Source organism: Pelophylax lessonae, assembly GCF_965119305.1.
Source record: "Pelophylax lessonae genome assembly, chromosome: 7".
Lineage (NCBI taxonomy): Eukaryota > Metazoa > Chordata > Amphibia > Anura > Ranidae > Pelophylax > Pelophylax lessonae.
The window spans coordinates 61,018,046-61,045,155 of NC_138774.1; the positions used below are offsets into that span (position 1 = coordinate 61,018,046).

Sequence of the window (27,110 nt, forward strand, 5' to 3'; positions counted from 1 at the left end):
AGCAGCAGCAGCAGCAGCAACACTCTCCCTGCTCTCACTAACACACTGCTTCAGAATGATCTAAGATGGATGCTGCCCTTGCTTATTTATAGGAGGTGGGAGGGTGTGGGAGGGAGGTATGCTGATTGGCTGGAAATGTGCCTGCTGACTGTGAAGTTCAGGGTCAAAGTTTGCCTCAATGATGTATTATAGGGGACGGACCGAACATCGCATATGTTCGCCCGCAGCAGCGAACGCGAACATGCTAAGTTCGCCGGGAACTGTCCGCCGGCGAACAGTTCGGTACATCTCTACTGAATACTGGTAGGTGCGACTCTGGTCTTTCCCATAACCAGGGCACAGTGTATTTTTCCTTCTCCTATCACTCTGATGTAGGAGCACTGACCATAACCATAACTACTGGCGTCTGAAAAGTGATGAAGTTCTATTTTCTTGTACTCTCCGAAATCATGAGGCACAAAACATCTGGGTATCCGAACTTCTCTTAAATTCTGCAAGTCTCTTATCCAAGCCCCCCACCTTGGCCTCAAATCTTCAGGTATGGGTTCATCCCATCCCAACTTCCATCTGCATAATTCTTGTAGTATTTCTTTTGCTTTGAGGATCACTGGGGCCAAGAATCCCAATGGATCATATATAGAAGCCACTGCGGAAAGAATGGTACGTCTAGTTGCAACTTTCTCTTCAAAGGATACTTCAAAGAAGAACTCATCATTCTCTACATTCCATCCCAATCCAAGTACATTCTAAACTGGAAGATGATCATAATTGAGATCTACATCCTTCATTGTTGATGCACGTTCAGAGTCACTGATGGATTCCAGTACCTCTCTGTTGTTTGAGATGAATTTATGAAGGCGCAGATTTCCTCTTGCGCATAACTCTTGGCTTTCTTTTACTAGTTTGATTGCAGATTCTGTGGACTCTAGACTTATAAGACCATCATCTACATAGAAGTTTTTCTTAAGAAAATTTGCTGCTGATGGGCAATCCTCTTCATTTTTCTTGGCCAGGTACTTCATACCATAATTGGCGCAACCTGGAGACGATGCTGCTCCAAACAAGTGTACTTTCATTCTGTATTCTGCTGGCTCTGTATCTCCGTCCTCCCACCATAGAAACCTCAGGAAGTCTCTATCTTCATTCTTCACATGAAACTGGTGGAACATCTTTTCAACGTCACACATGACCGCTACGGGATACTTTCTGAATCTTCAGAGTACTCCAGGCAGAGTGTTTGTAAGGTCTGGTCCTTTTAGTAGATGATCGTTCAATGCAACACCATCATACTTTGCTGAGCAATCAAATACTACTCTAATCTTATCTGGTTTCTTTGGGTGGTAAACACCTTGATGTGGGATGTACCATACTTCTCCTTCTTTAGGTTGGTTATTCACCTTCTCTGCATGTCCTTCTTCAAGGATGCCTTCCATGAATTTAAAATAATCTTGTTTGAATTTGGGATCTTTTCCCATCTTTTTCTTCAGGCATTTCAATCTTGCTAGGGCAAGATTTCTGTTATTTGGCAAACAAGGTCGTTCTCTGAAGGGTAAGGGCATTTCAAGATAACCTTGTTGATTCTGCTGAATACTTTCTTCTAGAGTGTGTACGAACTTTATGTCTTCTTGAGATACACGCTTTTCTTCAGAACTTATGTCTGCAAAGTCAGACTCAAGGATCTTGATTACTTTTGCTGAACTTACAGTTGGTAACTCTTGGACGGATATTCGATGACACAATCCTGTCACCTGTCTTGAGTTTGCAATCTGCTGTTTTCCTCCAACAACACCCCATCCTAGATCAGTTCGAACAGCGCAGGGTTCACCCTTTCCTCCTGTGATTACCTCTCGTGGTACCAAAGCTTCGGGACAATCGTAGCCTATCAACAGTCCAACACCAAACTCCTTCAGCGGGGACATTTAATGTGATATGACAGATAGGTGTTCCCATTTATTGGCTGTTTCACTGGTAGGTATGCGATCTCGATCTAGAGGTATATCGTCTTTCGTATAGGCTGGAGGTAGATTTAATGTGAGGTTTGAATGAAGTCCTCTAACTCTCAATCCTTTGACTCTTTGACTGTTCACTAATGTATCTCTCCCCGTCATTGTGGTGAGTTTGAGCTTCACTGGTTCTGTAGCCACTTGTAATTTCTTGCAGATTTCTTGATCAATGAAGGTAACATCGCTTTGGGCATCCAATAGTGCATAGGCATATACCTTCTTATTCCTCCTTTTAGGATTTGAAATGCACACTGGTACGACCATTGATGTGCCGTTGCTTTCTCCTTCCCTTACCCTGCAAGAGAATACTGATACTTTCTTTTCTTCCTCAGCATCTTTAGGTATTGAGGATTCATCCTTCTTTGGACATTCTTCATGTAGTGGTGTAGGATAGCGTCCTTTGCAAACACTACATGTGGCCCTTTTCTTACACTCCTTAGTAATAAGTCCTTTTCTTAGGCATCCAAAACACGGTTGATTATCAAGTACAAATTTTTTCTTTTCATTTGAGGACTTCTCTTTCAATTGTTGGCACTTGTTTATGGAGTGGTTCTCTCCACAGAACATACACTTAAAGGTAGTCTGAGGATTTGTCAGTTCTGTCTCTCTACTGATCCCAGTAGTGACTTTGAACTTGCTCTCGTAGGTATCTAGACCTTTAGCTGCTGTGTTGGTTGCAAAGCTAGCTGCTCTTGAACGTCTTATATCTCTCGCAGGCCTTTCTTCTAAGGATTTTAATGCATAAGATGCTGTTACTGGGTTACATGCTATTCGTGCTTCCTTATTGACAAACTCAGAGAACCTTTCAAAACTTGGGAAGTCCTTATTTAGATCTAACTGTTCAGTCACATAGCGATTCCACCTAGAAGCCACTCCTTCAGGTAGTTTAGCTAGCATCCTGTGGTTTTCCAGATAGTCGTTCAGTACTTCTAGTCCTCGTACATGTGGGATGGCATTGCTGCATGCTTGCAGGAAGTCACCATACTCTTGGAGTTTGAAATGTTCTTTAGGACCTATCTTAGGCCAGTTATTCAATTTCTCCCTAAAGGCTCTTTGTACTAAGAAAGGATGACCATATCTTGCATTTAAATTTTCCCAAGCTTGCTTGTAGGCTTCTTCGTCTGTTCTATAGAAGTTACCTTCAAGAGCTTTCTTTGCTTCTCCACCAACATATTTCTGAAAGTAGAATAACTTGTCAACTGGCCTGGAGCAATAGTGCTCAATGATCATTTCAAAACTCGCCTTCCACTCTATGAACTTCAGTATGTCTCTTGAAAATACAGCAGGTTCTGGAACGGGCAGTCTTGCTGGGACAATAGTTGCAACATTTTCCTGATCATTGCAGTGACATCTAGGAATAGGATCATCTAGTTTTATTTTCTCACCTAGTTCTGAATTAGGTAAGTCTCTCTCTTTGTCTTTCTGAGCAGGGATAGAAGGGCACTGACTTTTTTCTTCACTACGTACTGGTGGTTTCCTTTCATTCTCCTGGGCGTATGAAAGCAAGTAGGAGTGTGCATCTTCACTTAGTACAGATTTGGACTTATGATTACTATTCATGTCCTCTTCGTGTACTCTCAGTCTGGCTTCTATAATCTTGACTTCTTTCAGCCTTTCCAGACTTTCCATTTTAGCTTCCATTTCAGCTTTTCGTAGGCGCTGCGCCTCAATGGCAGATTCCACCTCAATTTCTGCTTTCTTGACAGCAAGTTGTTCGACCAGTTCCTTTCTTTTGGCTATTAAGGTACTTGAGGACTCTGATATGTTACTGGCACTTCTGCTAGTGAAGGAAGTCCCACTTGAGATTGTGGTTCCCCCTAAGGACCTAGCATAGTCTCTCATAAAGAGCTCGTTCATTCTCTTTCTTGCCTTAACTTCATCATAGTTAGCTTCAGATGATAGTTCTCTCATGAGCTTTACTAAATCTTTAGTGACTGCAGTACACGTGTCCATGTTCCTTACAATATCCTGGGAAGGTGTCGTGGATGACCGCAGATTGACATATGCTGCCATGAGCTCTGATTCAGATTCTTCTATCGTCTCTACAATATCACTCAAGTTTCCTTTTATACTTTCTTGCTTTAGCCTTCTACGAACATCTTTAATGTATAATTTCCACTTATCATACATTCTGGTGAACTTTTTTCCTTTTAATGCTGCTTCTTGCTCCAAATTTTCCAGCATCTTTGCGGTCGGTTTTCTGATACGTTCTCAACGTCTTAGTTCGTCTGGTTGGGATATATCAGTTTGGGGCAAGACTAATGCTGCATCTGACTCTTTTACCTCAGACAGGTTCCCTTGCTCTTCACTTTCTAACTTATCTATCCTTGTATCCTCTAACAGTGGCATAGCAATACTAGACTTAGACATTTTTACTCTAAATGCTATAACACTCAATAAGAATATTAAGAAGACTTTCACTTTAAATGCAATAGCAATAGGTGCAGGCAATAAAAATTACTTTCACTTTAAGTGCAATAGCAATAGGTGCAGGCAGTAAAAAATGACATTCACTTTAAATACTTTAGAGTCCGTGTACTACAACTGCCCCTTGTTTTTTACTTACAGTCCTTTTATTCCTGAACACGAAAATGTCTCTTTCTTGTGAAGCCTATTGCAATGATAAGTAATAAAGGAAAGTTCTGACCTTATTCTGAAGAGCAGGATACTGTGATCTGTAGGTTGCTGGAACAAATATCAGTCTTAAAGGAGACTTGTCTTTTCTTGATCTGATGCTCTATGCAGACTTGCGATGCTTTGCGCTGACTTGCGATGCTCTGCGCTGACTTGCGATGCTCTGCGCTGACTTGCGATGCTCTGACTTGCGATGCTCTGCGCTGCAGGCTTTGGGCCTAGTGGCGGGAAACTAGCTGGCTGCAGTACGTGGTCTCTCCGTGGGTAGCGGTGCAGGCACTCTAGCTCTGGACTTTGGCCTGCCACCATGCGTCTCTTTCTCTCTCTAGGAATTGCAGGAGGGTTGGCGCTCTTTCTGTGTCTATCTTGCCTTTGCCGTTCTGCCACTTTAAGAGTCGGCTGCAGTTTGACTAAAACCACACGTTATGGCCTCTATGTAGCTCCGCTGCTCAAATGCGCTCTTTACTCTGCAAGTTGAGGAGCACTATTACTTTGCCCTCAAAGGGCTAAATATTTTCCAGTGTGGCAGGCGCAGCACTACAAAGTGCCGTATGCGCTGTGGCATTAGAAGAATTGGATCTCTCTGACTTCAGTCTAACCAGACTGTCTGTTACTCTATAAATTCCTCTAATACCGTTCTATCGAAAGCAGTAGGTTTAAAGAGCACACCAAACGCTTAAGATATCTTCTTTATTAACTTCAACTTTTCTTCATAGATAACAGTGACACTTTTGCAGCAGACAGTCCATGTACAACATGTGCTGAATACAGTATAACAAATGGTGGATATATTTCTCTCTCTATTGCTGTTTGCTGTTTGAGTTTGTTTGCTTGGGTTTGTTTGCTTGATAGTTTGAATTCGATATAGAAGTTTGATAGTTTGATTTCGTGTTCGAGTTTGGTGGAACTACAAGTGAACACATAACTAGTTTAGTATACAGCTCTAATCACATTACTAACAATAGGAACATGTATAACTGTTAATTCCCTATTTTTGGCCACTTGCTTCCATAAAACTGCTCTGTGGATCTGTGTGTCTATTCAGCTCTCTTCTGTAGTGGAAAATGAGAAGGCTGGCTGAAGCATGAGGCTTCAGAGAAAAAATATGGGTGTAAGGCTGGCTGTAATTGGCCAAGACTGTTGCTGAGTGTGAGATTGGCTGTGATTGGCCACAAACTCCTTATGGGTAATACAGTTTAACTCTGTGCTTTCTGGTTTCAACTCTGCTGTGTCTGAGCTTACCTTGCATGCATACAAATGAATCTTACATGCATATTTTTCCTTTGCTTCTGTGAACACAATATACAATTGTTATATGACATCCGTACATGAAATTACAGTAAATAACTGCTTTTGTCTCTCACACATAAACATATGCACTGTATTGAGGTTATTAGCAGGTCTAGCCGTATATGCATGTAGGTCATATTAGCAACCTAGGACAGGTTCTAGCTGGCCAGCTACAGTTGGGGGGAGGAGAACGAGGACGACATTATCCTGGATGATGAGCTGGAAGCAGGCCACTACACCGCTTCCAGTTTAGTGCGAATGGGGGCCTTCATGCTTCAGTGTTTTAAGGGGGACCCCCGTATAAAAAGCATATAGGCCAAGGACCAGTACTGGGTGGCAACGTACTTAGACCCCCGGTACAAACAAAAAATGGCAGAAATGTTACCACAATCACAGAGGGCAGTCAGAATGCGGCGCTTCCAGGCCTTGCTGTGGGAAATGCTGCATTCTGCTTTTGCGTGCGCTAGCAGAGGAATTTCCAGTCACAGAGAGACAGTTGCGGGTAGCAATCCAACAGCGTCTGCAAGAAGAGGGCGGTTTGAAGATGTCTTGGTCACTTCAGATATGAGATCCTTCTTTCAGCCGAACCATCAACAGCTGTACTCCGAATCCAGCATGAGGGAACACCTAGACCCACAGGTGTCCGACTACATCGGGTAAATGGCCGATGTGAATGCTCTGAGGAGTGATGAACCCCTGGACTACTGGGTGGGCAGGCTTGACCTCTGGACAGAGCTTGCACAATTTGCAATGGAAATGTTGGCTTGCCCCCCCGTCCAGTGTCCTGTCCGAAAGGACGTTCAGCGCAGCGTGACCGATAAGCGCACTCGCCTAGCTCATGACAGTGTAGACTACCTCACATTTATAAAAATGAATGAGGCATGGATCTCTGAGGAATTCAACACATGTGACCAGTAGACCATGTTTCATCGAAATTTCTCTTGCCAGGCCACAAATATCTGCCAGACCGCCATCCACCCACAGCAATTCCTGGTCCTTGGCTTTGCTACATACAGCAGCATAAAAGGCATTTCATGTCCATTGAATGGCTAATTTTTGGGGCCCATACAGGCCGACACTTCTGTATACTGTGTGAATGCCTAATGTACCTCCAGCCATCAAATACTACGTTCTTAGCTATCAGTTAAACCCATGTGGGCTAATTTTTGGGGCCTATACAGGCCGACACTTACTTCTGTATCCTGTGTGAATGCCTAATGTACCTCCAGCCATCAAATACTACGTTCTTAGCTGTCAGGTAAACCCATGTGGAAAAAATTTTTGGGGCCTATACAGGCCGACACTTACTTCTGTATCCTGTGAATGCCTAATGTACCTCCAGCCATCAAATACTACGTTCTTAGCTGTCAGGTAAACCCATGTGGGCTAATTTTTGGGGCCTATACAGGCCAACACTTACTTCTTTATCCTGTGAACGCCTAATATACGTCTAGCCATCAAATACTATGTTCTTAGCTGTCAGTTAAACACATGTGGGCTAATTTCTGGGGCCTGTACAGGCCGACACTTACTTCTTTATCCTGTGAATGCCTAATGTACCTTCAGCCAAAGAATACTACAGTCTTAGCTGTCAGGTAAACCCATGTGGGCTAATTTTTGGGGCCTTTTATGGCCAACACTTACGTCTGTATCCTATGAATGCCTAATGTACCTTCAGCCACAGAATACTACGTTCTTAGCTGTCAGGTAAACGCATGTGGGCTAATTTTTGGGGCCTGGAATGGCCGACACTTCTTTATCTTGTGAATGCCTAATTTTTCAGACTGGAATTGAAAATCAATGGGTCTGTAAAGGTTCCACCAAATTGTGGAATGGATGCGGACCCATTTTACAGATGTGTGAATGGACCCTATATGTATTAGACATGTATGTACCGGCTTTTGTCAGTTCTGGCTGATTTGTGAAAAAAATTTTTTGCTGTAAAAAAAAAAAACTTTTTAGGGCAACGTTTCCAATTGTAATACTTCTGTTATGACATTGTCTATGTGCTGGGAAAAAATAAAGGAACAGAGCGCACACCGCCCTAGTGTAACACCATTTATTTGAAGTTAATAGAAGCCATAAAAACAGGTACTCACAAACAGATTATCTGTTTGTGAGTACCTGTTTTTATGGCTTCTATTAACTTCAAATAAATGGTGTTACACTAGGGCGGTGTGCGCTCTGTTCCTTTATTTTTTGTACAGCTGCTTTGCCTCATATCCCATGGAGGGTTAGGAGAGCTGCCACGCTTCATTCATGTGTTTCACCACAGGCCATATTACAAGATTCCCCAGCTTGAGAATCAATCTCCAGGATCTGCGCAGGGACTGGTAATGTGTGTTTTCTCTGTGCTCCATGTGCTGGGACTATTTGTGCACAGTTAGTACGTCTTTTGTGGCTGCAAATATGACCTAAATGTTTTCAAAGTTCGCCTCCCATTAAAGTCAATGGGGCCCGCCGCGAACATCGCGGTTCGCGGACTTTTGAGAAAATTTGTGACCAACGTTCGTGAACCACCCCGGCCGATGTTCATCTATCACTAGTAATCTATACACAAATAGAAAAAATGTGAATAGAATAGAAAATGGGATTTTTGACTCACCATAAAATCCATTTCTCTGATGTTCATTGATAGACACAGCTCCTGTCATTCTTGACCATTGGGTTATATTGCCCCTACAGGAGTAGGACACTAGGCAGAAAAAACTTCTGGCTACACTCATGGTCAATCCCAGGGGGTATACTCCCTCTTCCTGCTATAGTCACTCAGTTTTGTTACAAGCAGTGTCAGGAGAATCATAATTCCATAGAGGGGTTGGTGCTGTGTCCGTCAATGAACATCAGAGAAATAGATTTTACGATAAGTCAAAAATCCCATTTTCTCTTTCCTTCATTGACGGACACAGCTCCTTTCATTCTTGACTATTGGGATGTCCCAAAGCAATGTTAAACATGAGGGGTGGGAAACAGCAAAAAATTCCCAAGGCTAAACACTAGCTAACCAGGCAACAACCAAAACAACTGGCGCCCACCTGAAGAAAACAATACACCCTCAAAGAAGATCAGGTCCCCTTAACCACCTAAGTCCCAGGCCTATTTCGGACACTTTTTGTTTACAAGTTAAAATCAGTATTTTTTCCTAGAAAACTACTTAGAACCCCCAAACATTATATATATTTTTTTAGCAAAGACTCTGGAGAATAAAATGGCGGTCCTTGCAATGTTTTTTGTCACGCGGTATTTGCGCAGCGGTCTTTAAAACGCAATTTATTGGGAAAAATTATGAAAAATCACATTTCACTGCATTTAAAAAAACTAAACCGTAAAGTAAGCCCATTTGTTTTTGTATATTGTGAAAGATGATGTCACGCCGAGTAAATAGATACCCAACATGTTACAGTTTAAAATTGTGCACACCTGTTGAATGGCGACAAACTACGGTCAATAGAAATCTCAGTAGGCGACGCTTTAAAAATTTTTAACGGTTACCAGTTTAGAGTTAGAGTGTAGCTCTTTTTTTTAAACTATTGCTGATGGCGATACCTCACATGTTTAAAACAATAATTCACAGCCCCACACCTCCAATGCAAAATACTCTCCGCGCTTCAGGAAGCACCAACTGATAGCTGGCAAAAGATATATACCAAAGATGCTGCCACTTAAACAAATAACGAAAATATTTGATAATATATGAATAAATATATATAAAATATACAGTAGCGCAAAACATGTAAAATTGTCACAAAGAACCAGAAGGTGGATAATCCTAAATGATTAGTGCACACAGTGTGTAACCATGGAACACCAAAAATCCATGGTTTTCATGGGTTCCATGATCTCTACTGGGTTCTGGTCACATCTTCCACGCCCCCTCGTTTCCTATTGGCTGATGCGGCACACTTCTGTCCTGCTTGATAATTCCCCAGCAGTAGCAGGCTGATCACACTGCGGGACATGGAAGGATCTCTGATGAAATGGACCAATTACTTGTCAGGTTCGGGAGTAAGAATGGATTTCCCAGAGCGATTTGGATAGCAAACCAGCCCTTAGTGATCTACACATGCTCTGTGACAGCGTGCGTTTATCTATGTACATCCGAAGTGTGCTCATTTATGAGAGTATATGAGCATAGGGATCTGGTGAGTGGCCATTCCTTACATTGCCCCCTGCACTTGGTGGTGGAATAGAGGTGATCCTGTCAGACTGCACGAGTTATCGGTTATCTAGTGGAGTTTAACATCTATCGCTGCCATATAGACTGCACGAATCATCGGCTATCTAGTGGATTTTTTATCTATTTTTGCCTTATATACCGTATCTGGAAAGGATTGTGGAACTTTTCTCCGAGTGATTTTTGGTGTTCCATGGTTACACACTGTGTGCACTAATCATTTAGGATTATCCACCTTCTGGTTCTTTGAGACAATTTTACATTGTTTTACGATACCTCACATGTGTGGTTTGAACAGTGATTTAATTCGCGGCTCGACTTCTGTATACGTTTTCTTTCGTGTGCGAGCTAACGGTGACGGGGGCGGCTAAAATTTTTTTTTTTTCTATTTATTTTTTTTTTTTTAACTTTATCACAGGTTTTTTAAAAACATCCCTTGTGACACCAATATGCAGTGACAGGTACTCTTTATGGAGGGATCGAGGGTCTAAAAGACCCCAGACCCCTCCACTACACTTCCAGGTATTCAAAACGTCGAAAACGGCATTTTTGAATACAGTCGTTTTTTTAATCTGCCGCCTTTTGCAGCAGAGTAACCCGGACGTGACGTCATGGACGCCGCCTCCGGGTTACGTCATCGGAGACCCGATCAAAGCCGCTTCCGGCTTAGATCATGACTCCATCTAGCCAGCGGATGTGCCGGCTGGTTGCTCGGGTCTCCCGGTGGAACGGGAGATCCGGGCAGAGCAGCAAAAGGCGACTGGAGGGGGGGGATGTCCCATCCCGCTTGCCCTATTAACGATCGAGCGGCTCCCGAGCCACATCAGTCGTTACCGCCAGAAAGCCGACTCTAAACAACGGTAACGGGATGGTGCCTTTAGCTAGAGGCATCATCCCGGTATAACACCGCAAAGTTAGCCAACGTAAATATACGTTACTTTGCGGTAAGTGGTTAAACAGCAGCCTGCAGAACCTTGCGGCCAAAAGGAAGCATCCGCAGATGCCAACACATCCACTTTATAAAACTTTCTAAAAGTATGCACAGACGACCAGGTGGTTGCCTTGCAATCCTGTGCACTGACGCTTGATGAGGGAAGGCCCAGGAGACACTAAGCGCCCTAGTAGAGAGCGCCTTGACAGGGAAAGGAGGAACCTGACCCCTGATGGAATAGGCCTGTCTGATCCACCTGGAAATGGTGGCAGAGGGAGCAGACAACCCTTTGCGAGGTTCACTCATGAGCACAAATAGAGATTCTGACTTTCTGAAAGACTCTGTAGCTGCCAGGTACACCCTAATTTCCCAGACCACATCCAAGTTATGCAAGGCAATTTCCTTCAGATGTTTTGGTCAGGGCCAAATCAGATTCAGGATCCGGTGAGACAGATGAGGCAGGGGAAGGCACGGGGGGGGGGGCTTTTTGCTGGCCAGTCACCAACAAGCCACCTCCACCCAGGACACAAGGGACTCCAGGACCGCCGTCAGTGCATGGATGGATGGCTGGGACCTCGAGGGCCTCGCAGCCTCAGAGAGAGGATCAGGTGGGGAAACATGCTCCAAGGACTCCATGAGTCACCAGGGGGACCCCACAAAAAGTGTAACACACTGCTAAGGGACAACCCCCACTGCACTGGCAGCACCAATCAGTAGCCAAGCACAAGGCACAGGGAGGGAGGGGACCCCACCAGACTCACCACCCACCGACACAGGCACCTGCAAGCACCAGGAAATTCTGCACTACACATCAGGAAAGTAAAATAATCCACGAGTCAGCACCAGGGGATAAGGAGGGGCTCCCACCACCAAAATCACTGTCCACAGTGCTTCACTGTCATGGCCGCTGCTATTTGCAATGGTAAACCCCAAGAAAATGTCCGCCGGACTACACAAACATGGCCACCGTGTATAGAAACACACAGGCTACAACAAAATAGCGGCACCACGAGGCACACAGGGACACAGAATGGGGGAACCAGGCCTCAGAACAGATCCAGGCAGGATGTGGGGGGCCCTGGCATGGGCCCCAACCATGTACAACCCCTGCACAATCGATCATCCGGCCACTGGTGGTGCACCCCCTCTGTCCCCCATCACCATTAGCGCCCTGCCCCAGCCCAGGAAGGTGGCCAGACCACCCACAAAAAATACATCCCCAGCGTATGTGGGGGGGGGGGTGGGTCAGGATGAGGGACTTGATGGGGGGGTACCTGCAGGAAGGAGGGGAACCCGGGGGTCCGACCGTCCCAAGGAGGGGCCCACGTTCATCCAAAAACCCTCCAGGGGTAGAGGGGAGACAGCTACTCACCATAAAAGGAACCAGGTGGATTCCGCTCCAGACAGATCCAGTCCAGCAGTTGATTATAGATCCCACAGAAAAAATCCAGGAGGAAAAAATGTTATATCTAAAAAAATGTTGCTAGGACGAAAGATGCCAGCAAGGAACTAGGTCCTTACTCCTGACTAGGCAGAAAAAACTGAGTGACTATAGCAAGGAGAGGGAGTATACCCCCTGGGACTGCCCATGGGTGTAGCCAGACGTTTTTTCTGCCTAGTGTCCTACTCCTGTAAGGGGCAGCATAACCAATGGTCAAGAATGACAGGAGCTGTGTACCCCAATGAACGAAAGAGAAAAGAATAGAATAGAAAATAAAATAATAGAATAAAAAAGAATAGAATAAAAAATAGAAAATAATAGAATATAACAGCTTTCCAAAACTTGAATTTTGTATAGAATAGATTTGAATTTCGAATAGAATATATATGAATTTCGAATAGAATAAATTTGAATTTCAAATACGGTAGAATAAATTTGAATTCAAATAGAATAGGAAATAAAAAAAATTGAAAATAAAAAAATAGAATAGAAAAAACAATACAAAGAATATAACCATCTTCTAAAAATCAAATTTCGAATAGAATAAATTTGATTTTAAATGGAATTCGATTGGAATTTAAAAAATTTGCATCGATTTAAACTAAACTAATTCCAAAAGTGAATTAAACTTAACTAATTTATGTAAATTAGGAATCGAAATGAAACAAAATTTTTGTTCTGCACAGGTCTAGTCATAAAGTTGAGACCTGCTGTCTTCCGCCTGTTCTTTTTATGTTATCAGCAATTATTATCCCACTATCACTACCAATAAAGTAGATGTAAGCCCTAATTGATTGAGATTGTAGTTTACTAAGACAATATGGGGTTATTAGATTTAGCACTACCCAGTTTTAGTAAATCAACCCCTATATCATAAAAAACTGCCTTTTTTTAATAAAATAGTCTTTTATAGTATTTTATCCTATGGCATAGATAGGAAGAGGCATGAATGGCGCTGCCACAGTATAATGTGTATAAAATAGTGCAAGATCTCATACACTACCCCTTTTAAAGTGGAGTTCCACCCTATTTTTATACTTACCTCCATCTTCTCGCTCCGGGTCACCTGAAAAAGAAATGGATAATCGCATATTTTTTTTTTTTTTACTTACCTCGTAGCGAAGAAAATATACTTACCTTACTTCCTTCTTCCTCCTTCCTCGGCCGCGGCCCGTCGTCACTTCCTGGCTCTGCAATGATTCCTGGGAGCTGGACGTCATAGCTCCCAGGAATCATTGCGCCTGCACCGGCCCCGACGTCAGTTCCGGGTCGCGCGCGTCATCCCCTTCTAAACAGCTTCTGGGCATGCCCAGAAGCTGTGGAGGGATGACGCGCGCGACCCGGAAGTGACGTCGGGGCCGGCGCAGAGCATCGTGGGACCAAAGAAGGCGGAAGAAGACGCCGAAGAGGACGCGCTGGCTTCAAGCTGCCCACATGTGAGATGGCAGCGCTGGACAAGACGTTTGCAAGGTAAGTATTTGTCCTAACAGGTAAGTGCAACCCGGGACAGATCAGAGGCTAGCCATTGTGGAATGTACTAGTCCTGACTGTCCCGGGGGTATTAAAAAAAAAAAAAAAAATCCAGGGTGGAACTCCGCTTTAAGTAGTGTGTGTGGTGTAAAAGATAATGTTACCATATGGGCAATACACAATAGATATATGTACCAAGTCATTGAATCATGTCTCTTATCCACATGTATAACCTGGAGACCATCCAGTGTAATTTGAAGTGCAATAGTGCCCAAGAAAGAATTCATAAGTGTAAAAAACAGTGAAACAAAAACCAAAGTAAAAATCTAAATATAAAGACAATACATATATATATACATATATATATATATATATATATATATATATATATATATATATATATATATATAAATATTTCCTTTAGGAAATGTCAAGCGCTGCTTTGTAGAAATCAAATTACTTATCACTATTAGAAAACTTTCTCATAAAATCAACTGATGTAACCTTTACCCATTCAATATAATTAGAAAGTGCTAAAATACATATGAAAAATAAACGCTGTGTCAAAAAACAAGAAAGTAAACTGTCCAAATCCAAAGTGACTTCTGTAATAAAATATGTGCAACAGTATCCAGCCAGTGAATGGGTGAAAACACTTGTGCTGCCCCCTTTTGGGTCCACACTCACCAAATGGTTGCACCCCTGCAGGGGCAAAAGGTATTATGTGTAAGTGGTTCCTTGGGGAAGAAAACGTCTGGTCTCTCCTTCTCCTCCTCATTTCGTGCAGTCAGTGGATATTCTCATACAGGGAAACAGGTGAACAAAAGAGACTCCTCATAGCGTGAATCCGTTCCGTGAATTTATTTACCATAAAGCCAAAAACTCAATTAAAATATACAGGATCTAAACAGGCATATAGAGAATGCTATGTCCCCTCCAGAAACATCATCCTCTACCAAGCCACGGTCTGCTGCAGAGTCCCCTAACCCACTCCTCAACCACCCCCCACAGTAATACCCCGCCCCATCAAGAGCCCTTCCAGCATTTCAATACATGTTTTGCATTTCCATACTTTTATTGCGTAAATATAAATGATATTTTTTGTTGTTGGGGCATGGAAAAGTTTTGGAATAATTTAACTGCCCTGATCTAAAAATGTTGAGAACCACTGTTCTAAACAACCTCATTTTTCACCTAAGTTATAAGCCACCATTCTTTTAGCTTTGATGCAGCCAACAGACTATCACTACCAGGTTGGGAGGGGCTGCTAGAGACCCAACATTGTAAGTCAGTATAACAACTTCACGTCCAGCATTTTTTGCTGGAAAATTACTTAGAACACCCAAACATTATATATTTTCTGAAAGCAGAGGGACTGGAAAATAAAATGGCGGCTGCTACAGATTTTTATATTGCACGATATTTGAAGAGCTATTTATTAAATGCCTGTTTTCAGTACAGAATACAGAGAAAAATAATTTTAGTGCACACAAATGCAATAAAATAGCCAATTTTTATTTTTTTTTTAAATAGAAAAGATGAAGTTGCATTGAGTAGATAGATTCCAAATATGTCAAAACCCCAATTGTGCAGCCCTTAAAATTGCGGCAGACTATGAAAGCCTTTAAAAGCCTTTTCAGGTAATCAGTTTAGAGTTAGCCATAAATTATGGCTCTAGAATTATTGCTCTCACTCCAATGTTCATGGTGATACTTCACGTGAATGGTACAAACATTGTTTACATACAGGTAAGGGACCTATATTTGAATTGCGTGTATGCACGGTAGGGTCGGGGTGCTTTTAATTTTTTTTTTTTTATTATTTTTATTAAAACATAATACATTTTGCACTTTTTAATTTGTTTTTTATTCAATTTTGTTGCTATTACAAGGTGGCTAACAACCCCTCTAAGAGATAGCTTGGGCAGGTGACAAGTTATCTTTATGGAGACATCAAGGGTCTATTAGACCCCAGTGTCTCCCCTGCCCTCCACTACAGCTAACTACAGCTAACCAAGCACAGATCACACTTGATTATCTGCTTTCACAGCTATAACAGCCAGGGAATAATAGCTCTGAAACTGGAAGTGATGAAATCCTCATTGCTTCAGGGTTCATTGGTCACAGAGGAGAATGGGGAACAGTGACCCCACCCACGAATGTAAAAGTGATCAGGCAGTTGTAGAGACATTCAGTCACGTGCCTCCCAGCACTGAGACCGTCCTGGTCTCACACTAATGAACGGGAGCCAGGAGGATCGGCTCCTGATCATGTGATCACTGCGATTATCCAACCACAGTGATCACTACTGTGAAAACCCACCCAAGTAATATTTTTCCTCTATGAGGAGAAATATATAGGTTTTATATTTTTCTTCCTGCCAGAGGAGGTCTGTTTAAAATAAATAAATATAAAATACAGTAGACGAGGGCTTGATCTCGTTTAGGGAGTGTCAGTGTTAATGTCAGCTAGTCTCAGTTTTAGGGTCAGTGTGTTTTGGTAGAAAAAAATAAGTTTTATATTTAGTGTCAGTGTGTTTAGGTAGGGCAAAAAAAAAAGCAAAATGCATACTTTTATTATTTGGCGCTACTACGGTGGTACAAAGAACAAATAATGCATTCACCTGTAGTATTGCCACGATCGTCAGGAATATGATAATTGTATTTTGCTTTGTTTTTTACGATGGGTCATGTTAGGTATAAAAATATACACCTAATATTTAATATTTTGGGACAGATTTTCCTTGATAATAAAATGCAGGAGATATTCATTAGTATTTATGACCAAATTAAATCCCAAACTGTCCTGAAAATAAATTCAACTGAATACACTAAAAAGTTACCAAGATGTACGGTTTTAATAATATATGCCAAAGTTACAAAACTGGGTTTGTTTTGACCTTGGCCATGAGGGGGTTAACATGCAAAGCACCCCATTCTAATGCACATGTAGTAATGCACCACATCGGACTGTATAGGGCTTAGGACTGCTTCACACCACATCGCAAGCTTTATGGCATCTGCACTGATACACGTTAAATTGCGTTATTTTAATGTGTTGATGTGCATTTCTGATGCATTTGCAAGGTGTTGATCTGTGGTTTGAGCAGGGCCGGGACAAGGGGTGGGTGGAAGGGACGGCCGCCCTGGGCACTGTGGTATCATGTGAGGTGAGGGGGCACCACAAGGAGATTGGGGGGGAGATTCATGTTGGAAGGTGGAATTTGGGGGCAGCAGGAGGTAAGTATTGTTTTAGGAGAGGAAATTTGGGGGGGGGGGGGAGTGGTGATTTAGGGGGATTTGTGTTAGGAAGGGGGATGGGGAAGAAGGTTTGTGCTAGATGGGGGGATTTGGGGGGAATGTATGCTGGGAGAGGGAAATTTGAAGTGGGGGAGAGAAGATGTGTAAGAAGAGGGCACATTTTAGGGGTAAAGGATTTGTGCTAGGAGGGGGTACATTTTTTGGGGGGTTGGGGGGCATTTGAGCTAAAGGGATTTGGTGGATGGGGGGGGGCAAAGATTTGTGCTGGGAAGGGGTATTTCAGCAGGAGGGCGATTTTGTACTTGGAGGGGGGGGGGGATTTATGCTAAGGGTGTAATCACGCAGATTAGTGCTCAGTGTTTTTGTGGGGGGATTTTTGCTGACACATGATGCTCATACATCTTGGAGGGGGGGGTCAGTTTAGCATGTTCGCCCTGGGCTCTAGATGACCTTGCCCCAGCATTGGGTTTGAGGGTGTTTTTGTTGCACTTTGTTGAGCTGTGTTATCTTGTAGTGTATTGTGTACATATTTTCTGTGACATCTCTTCCTTCATGGTTACTGATTGAGTGTAGAGTAAAAAAACAAGATAGTGACAGGAAAGAGAAACACTTTTTTTCTTAGCAGTGCTCTAGCGATGCGTTTTGCAAAAATGATGTATGCATGAATTTAGTGCAATGCAGCACATAAGTGTGAACAACCCCAATGGCCGCTAATGTTATTTCTCCTGATATTGCGTTATGGTTGTATTGGGCAATGCCGTCCAATGCATCACAACAGTTCTAGTGTGAACCAGACCTAAAGGAAGCCTAAACGAGTTTGAACAGAAATGGTACAACCAGATTGTAACTTGTGTGGCCAGTTTAAGAGCTTACTGATTTGACTTGTTGCTTCCAATGATTTGAGAAAGTGTTTTTTTTTTTTTTGCTTTATATTTATTTTAATATTCCCATTTCCAAACCTTTTTTCCCCTCCCAGAACATGAAGATAAAACGGGAACAAATACTCGCGGAGCACTGGCTAAAGTGTATAATATGCTGTCTCTGGAACTGTTAAGAAATGGAGAGAAGTTCCTGGAAACCCGGAATATCATTCTGCTAATGACAGACGGTAACGGCTCTTGTACTTGATGGTGCTAATTCAGTAATGGGAAGAACAGTGAGGATGCGCAATGTGCAGCAACCCCTAGAAACCAAAATTCAGTTTTAACTCAACCTAAAAATCTGTGCCTTAAAGTGTAAAGTATCTAAATCCCAACAATGAACTTTTTTTATTTAGCTCCTTTTGGTCTTTAAAACATACCACTGAAAGGGTTTTTATATATCCATTTGATGAGTGCAAAAATAAAGGCTGAACATGCCAAAAATCCTGTGCACCAATAACTTCCTGTGCTCTCTGCCTGTGCTAACGTTTAACAGTCTACAGAATCGCATCCCTTTCTGTTATATACAATAGGGGAGGGGTGGGGTGCTGTGCTCCAATTTTGTTTCTTTTGTCCTGTTAAAGAAGGGCAAACAAGCATTGTCATCCTAAAACATGAAATGTGTTACTGGTAGTGTAGCACCCTCCTAGGAAGGTGCTAGCGAGAGAGTATAGTTTTAAACTCTGTCTGCTTACCAGAAGGGCTGCAGGTAAATCTATATTGTTCTCTGCCTACCAGAGAGCAGGATCTGTCAGTGAGGTCTGCTCATTGTGCTCAGAGTGCGATTCATTCAGTCTAGAGAGTGTTTCACGCTGGTCCAATAGGGAGGCATGTTGGACAGTGGGAGGAAACCTGATGAATGGGTCCAAAGGCTTTGATACATTCCTGATGATTGGCAGGGGGCAGGTTGCCTCTGTGCATGCTGGGATGCTGTATAAAAGCCAGGAGCCAATGCTGTATCTTGTTCCCCTGAGGAAGTCACATGCCCGTGACGATACGCGGAAGTGATAGGTGAACCCAGGAGTGATTAAATAAGTTTAGAAAAACCCACTCGCGCCAACCAAAATTGATAAATAGTAAACCTAGAATAAATGGTAAGGACTGCCGCTACTACATCCCCTAAGGGTAAGGAATAAAGAAGTGTATAGTCAACCAAATATTAGCAGCGCAATTCCTCAATAAATAAACAAGGTGCTTAGGAACTAATGTGATAAAATAATATATATATCATACCATGGAAGAAGTGCTTAAGTGCAATAAATAATTATATTAGTGATAAATAACAATAGTGAATATCATTCCAAGCATATATAATGTCCAAAATAAAGTGCAAAAAAATAGTCCAAATGTGTTGAAAGTGCACCAACAAACACTGTTTGCTTGAATTCCAAAACAGCATAAAATCTTCTCAAAAGTACAATGTGCTTCAATAGTGATGGTGACACCCTCTGTGTGCTAGGAAAATCAGGGAGAATTCAAACTCACCAGATGTTGTTGATATTATTTACCTTATGGCAAAAAGATCAAATAACGCTTAGGAGATCCCCGTGATCTCTGATCCACCAGCTCAACCTTGCTTTTTGGAGGATGATCCTAGATGTAGATGTTTGGAAACACAAGAGACGGACTCCTCATGGTGTAGTGTTTCTTTAAAAATCTCCGTTTTTTATTAGATATTTTAAAACAGGACAACAGCGATAGATAAATATAAAAAAAAAAGCTCTGAAGTGTGGGAAGACCCGCCTGCTTATGTAAACAAAGCAGGCGGATCTTCTCAGTGACAGACAGGAGGAGATCACAGGATTCAGCATTGCTGAACCTGCGATCTCTGTCTGTGTCACAGACCCCCCCCCCCCACATGTTAGTAAGCATGAGGCATACATTAAACCCATTTATCACCCATAGGGTTAACCCCTTCCCTGCCAGTGTCATTATTACAGTAACAGTGCATATTTTTAGCACTGATTACTGTAGTAATGTCACTGGTCCCCCCAAAAGTGTCAAAAATGTCAGTTAGGGGTCCGATCTGTCCGCCGCAATGTCGCAGTCCCGCAAAAAATCGCCATTACTAGTAAAAAAAAAAAAAAAAACAATAAAAACGAAATAAATCTTTCCCGTAGTTAGTAAACGCGATTACTTATGCGCAAACCAATCAAAATAAGCTTATTGCTGTTTTTTTTACCAAAAATATGTAGCAGAAAATAAATTGGCCTAAAATGTTAAATAATTTAGATTTTTACATTTTTTTTGGGAATGTTATATAGCAGAATGTGAAAAATATTGTTTTTTTTTTATCAAAATTGTAGCTCTTTTTTTGTTTATAGCGCAAAAATTAAAAGTCGCACAGGTGATCAAATGCAACCAAAAGAAAGCTCTATTTGTGGGAAAAAAAGGACATCAATTTTATTTGGGTACAGCGTCGCACGACCGCGCAATTGTCTGTTAAAATAACGCAGTGCCGAAGTGCAAAATAGGGCCTGGTCATTAAGAGGGCAAATCCTTCCGGTCTTAAAGTGGTTAAAAAGAGTGCACTCACTCACTTCACAGTATTGGACTTGATTGCTCACTTTGATATATTTTCCCAGGATTTAATATTTTTTGTTATTTATTTATTAGTGCACATATACATGGATTTGATTTTGCATTCACTTTTGTGATTTGTTTTAAGCACAAGTCATTTATTGTAAATACTTGATTATCTTGATTTGATGGTGTGTGTATGTGTATATATATATATACGTGTTTGATGCACACATTTTCAGCACATTGGCACACTTCATGCATTTATGTTTTTTCTTTCACATTTGATTAGCGCAGCTCCACCTTGTATTGGTTAGTAATCTTTGCAGTTTTGGTAAGGCTGATTGGGAGCTGCAGCTATCACCTTGTTGTTTACTTTTTTCCAGACAGCGCAGGGGTCACCATTTATATTTTTTTAAAGCTGCATCTTGGCCAGGCCTAGGGCGGCACTTGGCAGGGGAGCAGCAAAAAAGCTACACTACACCCCACATGAAGAAAAAAAAAAAAAACAGCCTCCCCCCCGGCTCCTGCACGAAAAGGGTCCCCCGCCGGCTTGCACTACACTTTTAGTATAGTGCCAGTCTTGTGGGGCGAAATGGACCTGAGGGCAGGGTCCAGAAGGCAAATCAGTCTGGCACCCCTATAAAGTGGTCCCACTGCTACCTCCTGGTATGAAAATACCGGCCAGTGAGGACATTCGGACAGACTGCAGGCCGCCGACCACACTTAATACAACTGGCCTGATGGCCGACAATGCTAATAAGTGTGCCACTACAGCCCAATGCTCTACCTACCCTCCACCCCCAAGTATGGCAGGCATCATGTCAATAATATAATTTTCTTTAAATATCCTTTTCCTTGAGCGAGCATATTAAATTGCATGACATACAATTAAGACTTTTAATTGTATATGATTGCAATAATATTTTGGACCTGCTCACCTCAAATGTGCTTTTGCAATATGTCACTGGGTTAGTAAGATTACTCTTATCTTATAAGATATTTGGACTTTTGTTTGCTGCCACTGGTCTTCCTAGTCATTATACAAATAAGTGAAATAATCCTATGATTACAATCAGTGGCAGCAAACACAAGTTCAAATATCTTAAAGAAAGGAGAAATCTTACTAATTCGGTGACATAAGGTTGTACTAATGGGCACTGATGAGGTGGCACTGATAAGCTACACTGATAAGGCAGCACTGATATGTTGCACTGATGGGCACTGATATGTTGTACTTATGGGTGCTAATAGGCTGCACTGATGGGCACTAATATGCTGCTCTGTTGGCCACTGATGAGGTGGCAATGGTGGTTTCTGATAAACTGCACTGATCAGGCAGCACTGATGGGCACTGATGAGGCTGCACTGATGAGCACGAGGTGGCACTGATAAGCTTCCCTGATGGGGCTGCCCTGATAAGGCAGCACTGATGGGCACTGATATGATGCACTAATAGGCTGCACTAATGGACACTGATAGGCTGCACTGGTGGCCACTGATGGTGCTGCACTGATGGGCACTGATGAGGCTGAACTTATGGGAACTGAGGAGGCTACACTGATGGGCACTGATACACTGTCTGTGGTTTACAGATGACAGGGCTGGTCATAAACAGGAAGGGGTGTAGCCTTTACAGGAAGGGATGGGTCGTATTTAAATTAGGGGGTGCAAAAGTTTAGTCAGGCCTAGGGCAGCGCAAGACCTAAATACACCACTGCCAGGAGCACATGTGTTCAGGGTCTTTCATTGGACAGCGGACCCGGAGGGAGGGGGCGGCTGCCTTTTCCTCTGTAAAGGTGCCATGCGGTCGCAGGAGGTCATCGTGAGGGCCAGAGAAGCGGTTGAGAGGAGCTGAACCCAGAGGTCCAGGGAAGCTGACTGAGAGGGGAGACACTGGAAGTCCTGTTTCTGCAGTATCATGAGTACAGGAACTTGTGTCAAGGGGCCTGACCTGAGGGGGGCCACCCCTGCTCATAGGATAGTCAGTGGACAGGTGTCAGCAGAGAGATGCTAGGGAGAGTATCCTGAAGATAAAATACTGTTCATTAAGTCATCTTGTGAGAAAGGATAAAGAAAGCAAGAGACTTAACCCCATTCATCTAAAGTGGCAGGATGAATTAACAGCATATATAGATATATAATATCTACAAGCAGAGTTGTGAAGATAGAAGTCCTCAGATATTGTGAATAGTTAAATCGGAGTATCCCACTATTCCCTTCTCCTTTCCCAATTACAAAATAAACAACAAAAAAACCCAATACCCCTGGACTGTTTATTTCAGTGAAGAGCTAAGAGGACTGTAGGAACTGTATTTACTCAAACCATGTGCTGGTAACCAGGAGAGTTGATATGCAGCAGTCCCTACGGGGGGGGGGCAGTGCTACATTTGGGGGCGTCATCCGGGATGTACCCCTGGGCTACAGCAACGGTTGCTACCAGCAATGTGCTAAAGTGTCAGTGTCAGTGAAGAACTGTGTCTGCTGTACAGTAATCTGTGCAAGTGTGCTTTCAAGTGTTGATGGAGAAAGCAGTGACCCAGGATGCAGGGATCGGCTCGTCAGGGGTCATGTCTGCACATACTGTGAAGAAAAGTGTTGGCCGTGCAGTTAATGACAGCGGGACAATTTTCACTGGCAGTACAGGAGATTGGTTGGCTTGTGAAGGAAGAAGTGCAACTGAGGCTCAAGTACAGATGGAATGGCAGATGTGTGTGTGTTGGTGAACACAGTCTGCAATGCAGGACCATTCGTGCTGACTGAGCAGGGTTGTAGCAGCAGCAAAGGGGTTACTGCACCATGTGGGAAAGCACACACTAAAGAGATCTGCCTTACAAGAGGAGCCACCATCAGAGAGTCAGCTTGACTGGAGTCATGGGCAGAGTTGCCGCGCGCAAGCTGCCAATCCGAGTGGAGAAAGAGAGCTGAGACATCACTTCTGCCATCGGGTGTAGCTGAGGAGCAGACACGTGTGTGGAGGAGCAAGATGGCAGATGCCGGAGTGAGCTGGAGTGCAGGGGCTATCCCACGTCTTGGCGGAGTACCTGAGGAGCAAGCGGAATCACCGAACTCCACCCTGTGGGACACAGGAGTGCAATTGGTGCCCATCGGGAGACTGGCTTTGTGCAACGGAGGGGACAAGGAGCATCTGGGGCTGGTATGTAGCCGATGCTTGAATGTGTCCATGCAGCTGCGGGCGGGGAGTCAGTGTGGGATCTGCGGTGATATGCTAATGCAGGCAGTGCGGAGTGATTGTCGGCTCAGAAGACTGAGTGTGAGCTGGGAGACAGGAGTCACTCTGGAGTTGCTGTCACCTACGACAGGGATCCCTGTGGGCAGAGGAAGAGGAGTGTTGAGAGTACAGGTGGGGCTGGGACCAGACCTACGCCACCATATGCCAGGCCAGGGAGACCCGCATCTAGGAGGTGAGATGCACACAGATTGTGCAGGCTAATTAGTGGCCGCAAGAAGGGCCAGTGCACTTGCGCGGCTCCTAAAGTGGCAGAGGGGAATCAATGGGCTCCTGAGAGGAAGGCCTCTAGTGTATCCAGTGAGGAAGAGGCTGGGGCCATTGACATAGGGTCACCCCGCATCCAATTAAGGTTTGGGTCCCTGGAAGAGGGCATCGATGTGTGGAAGTCAGAGGAAGAGACTGAATGGGACTGGGGAACAGAGAGGAGGAGCAGCTCTGCAAGTCCTAGTTCACTCAAAGATGAGACCGAGGGGCTGTCGTTCGTATGCAGTGTGCCAGGAACTTGGGGTTCTGTGAGGCCTATGCCACAAGGGTCCCAGATTTATCCCCTCCTCGCACCTACAGCCGGGCCCGGGATCAGAATGAAGCCTATGCTAGTCTCATCAAGAGGGAGGAGACCCAATACACCCCACCTGGGAGAGGAGACAGACAGAGACTTCCCAGGTTCTCTCGATGCCAGCGCCTGATCCAGAAGAAGGTGGCCCTGGAATACGGGTATGACTACCCCTACGCTCCTCGGGAGATTATGGAGGAGATAGAAGCCAAGAGAGAGGGATGGTGTGATAGTGTGATGAAGCGGTTTGGGATTTCCTTTACATCCCCAAACCATATCGCAACTAGAAGAGCCCTGAGATGTGGGACACCTTATCTGTGAAGGCTAACTGGAACTTGGGGGGGTCCATCCACATAGACCATGTGGAAGTTCACCGCCCAAATGGAACAGGCCGGGCTTGGGCTGTTTAAATTCAGGACTCTGCGTGAAAACCTGTCCAGATTCCTCATCCTGATTATTATTGGTAAGGATGCTTGAAATGTGATGTTAGGTAAAATGGGCTAGAGTGCCTGAAGAGCTTTTACTGAGTTCAAATTTGTTGTTAGGGCCAGAAGCCCTATTTCCAAATCCCCTTTTCCTTCTATCCTTGCAAGAGGAGTTGGGGACTCAACAGAATAACTACCACTGTGCAGTTTTCTATGTGGAAGAGGGCCGACCCTCTAACCCACAAAGACTTCCTGTTCAAATAACTTTAGGGGACAATTGGCTTTGTTTTACAGCTTGCTACAAGAAGCCATGTCTACTGGATACTCTGTCAAGATCTCTTGGGCTAATGGGCCAGGGTCACAAAATGCTGTTAAAGACATTCTGCGGAGAACTTGGGCCATTGGGCCAGGTTGGCTGAAGGATGGAAGAGGATGCCTTACAAAGATACTTTGCTCAAAGGACACTTTGTGAAGATCCTGTCAGGCCAGTGGGCCGGTTGAAAGAAGTTTGTGTGAGTTGCTACCTTGGGAAAAGGAGGTAGTGGCTCATTGTCTCTTCAGAGAAGGGGATGCCAGAGTGAAGGACCCCCTGAAGAGATTTGCAGTGACTCACAAGTTAGATAAGTTAAATAGCTTGTCACTAGAAGAAGATGTGTTGCCTCTGTATTACAGAAGGAGAGGACACTGTGAACACCAGTTGGGTGAACTTGTGAGTCTGACTATAATAGGATAGAGAGTCAGTGCCCTGGTGTCTGGGAGGGACTGTGCCTATTATTTCGTCAAAAATATGATTCTCGGTAGGAATCAATGGTGTAGTGTTAGATAGTCAGCCTGGCAGGATCTGTTTGTTGTCTATTATAGGTACACAAAGGGACGTGGAGTCAAGCGTGCCCTTAGGGGGCCTGGAGTGATAAAGATCTCTACGGGAATGTCAGTTAGTGATAATGTTGGTGAGAAGGTCGCCTCTGAGGAGAGGGCAGTCTCACCGTGAATAGGTAACAATGTACATCTTGTGCTTAACTTTTGTTTCCTTTGCAGGCTTGCATGGGACTTCCGGGTCTGGATAGGCCCTCCACTATTCAATGTAAATTTCTATACAATGTTGGTGTTGTATCTAGTTAGTTAGATAGGGTAATACCTTCACCTGTCAAGCTGATTTTTGTTTGGCACGGGGGGGGGGGATGCGTTTGTGTAAATGCACTTGATATGTGTGTATGCACATAAATGTGTGAATATTTGTACAGCAGAGTCATATATTTTTCCACGTAACTTCTAGTATTCACTGGCCACAAATGGGGTATGCCCCATGGCCTTGTACATAAGTTATTTCCCTTTTCCCCTTTTCCAAGTTTGTGGGATACTCTAGAGCAGGGGTCTTCAAACTACGGCCCTCCAGTTGTTCAGGAACTACAATTCCCATCATGCCTTGTCATGTCTGTGAATGTCAGAGTTTTACAATGCCTCATGGGATGTGTAGTTCCGCAACATCTGGAGGGCCGTAGTTTGAGGATCCCTGCTCTAGAGAGTGTTTGGTGCATAGGCTTTGATGATTGGCAGAGGGCAAGTCGCATCAGTGCATGCTGGGATACTGTATAAAAGCCAGGAGCACATGTGCTTGTTGTCTTTCATTTGAGAGCGGAGTCCCGGAGGGAGGGGGTGGCTGCCTCCTTCTCTGTAGAGGTGTCATGCGGTCGCAGGAGGTCTTCCTGAGGGCCAGATTAGCGGTTGAGAGGAGCTGAACCCAGAGGTGCAGGGTAGCTGACTGAGATGGGAGACACTGGAGGTCCTGTTTCTGCAGTATCTTGAGTACAGGAACTCATGTCAAGGGGCCTGACCTGAGGGGAGCCACCCCTGCTCATAGGATAGTCAGTGGACGGGTGTCAGCAGAGAGAGAGGGGATGCTAGGGAGAGTATCCTGAAGATAAAATACTGTTCACTAAGTCATTTTGTGAGAGAGGATAAAGAAAACAAGAGACTTAACTCCATTCATCTAAAGTGGCAGGATGAATTAACAGCCTGGCTTTTCCATATCTACAAGCAGAGTTGTGACGATAGAAGTCCTCAGATATTGTGAATAGTTAAATTGGAGTATCCCACTATTCCCTTCTGTTATCCCAATTATAAAATAAACAACAAAAAAAGCCAATACCCCCGGACTGTTTATTGCAGTGAAGAGCCAAGAGGAATGTAGGAACTATATTTACTCAAACCGTGTGCTGGTAACCAGGGGAGCCCAT

The 27,110-nt window shown here is 43.6% G+C and overlaps 1 protein-coding gene across 1 annotated transcript in view; it reads left to right on the forward strand.

Moving 5' to 3' along the window:
* Positions 1-27,110, forward strand: part of LOC309559769 (complement factor B-like) — a 190,574-nt gene that overhangs the window by 87,978 nt on the left and 75,486 nt on the right. The window contains exon 8 of the mRNA XM_082263204.1: positions 18,179-18,310. Within this exon, the coding sequence (XP_082119330.1) occupies positions 18,179-18,310 (132 nt within the window). The remainder of the gene's footprint in view (positions 1-18,178; positions 18,311-27,110) is intronic.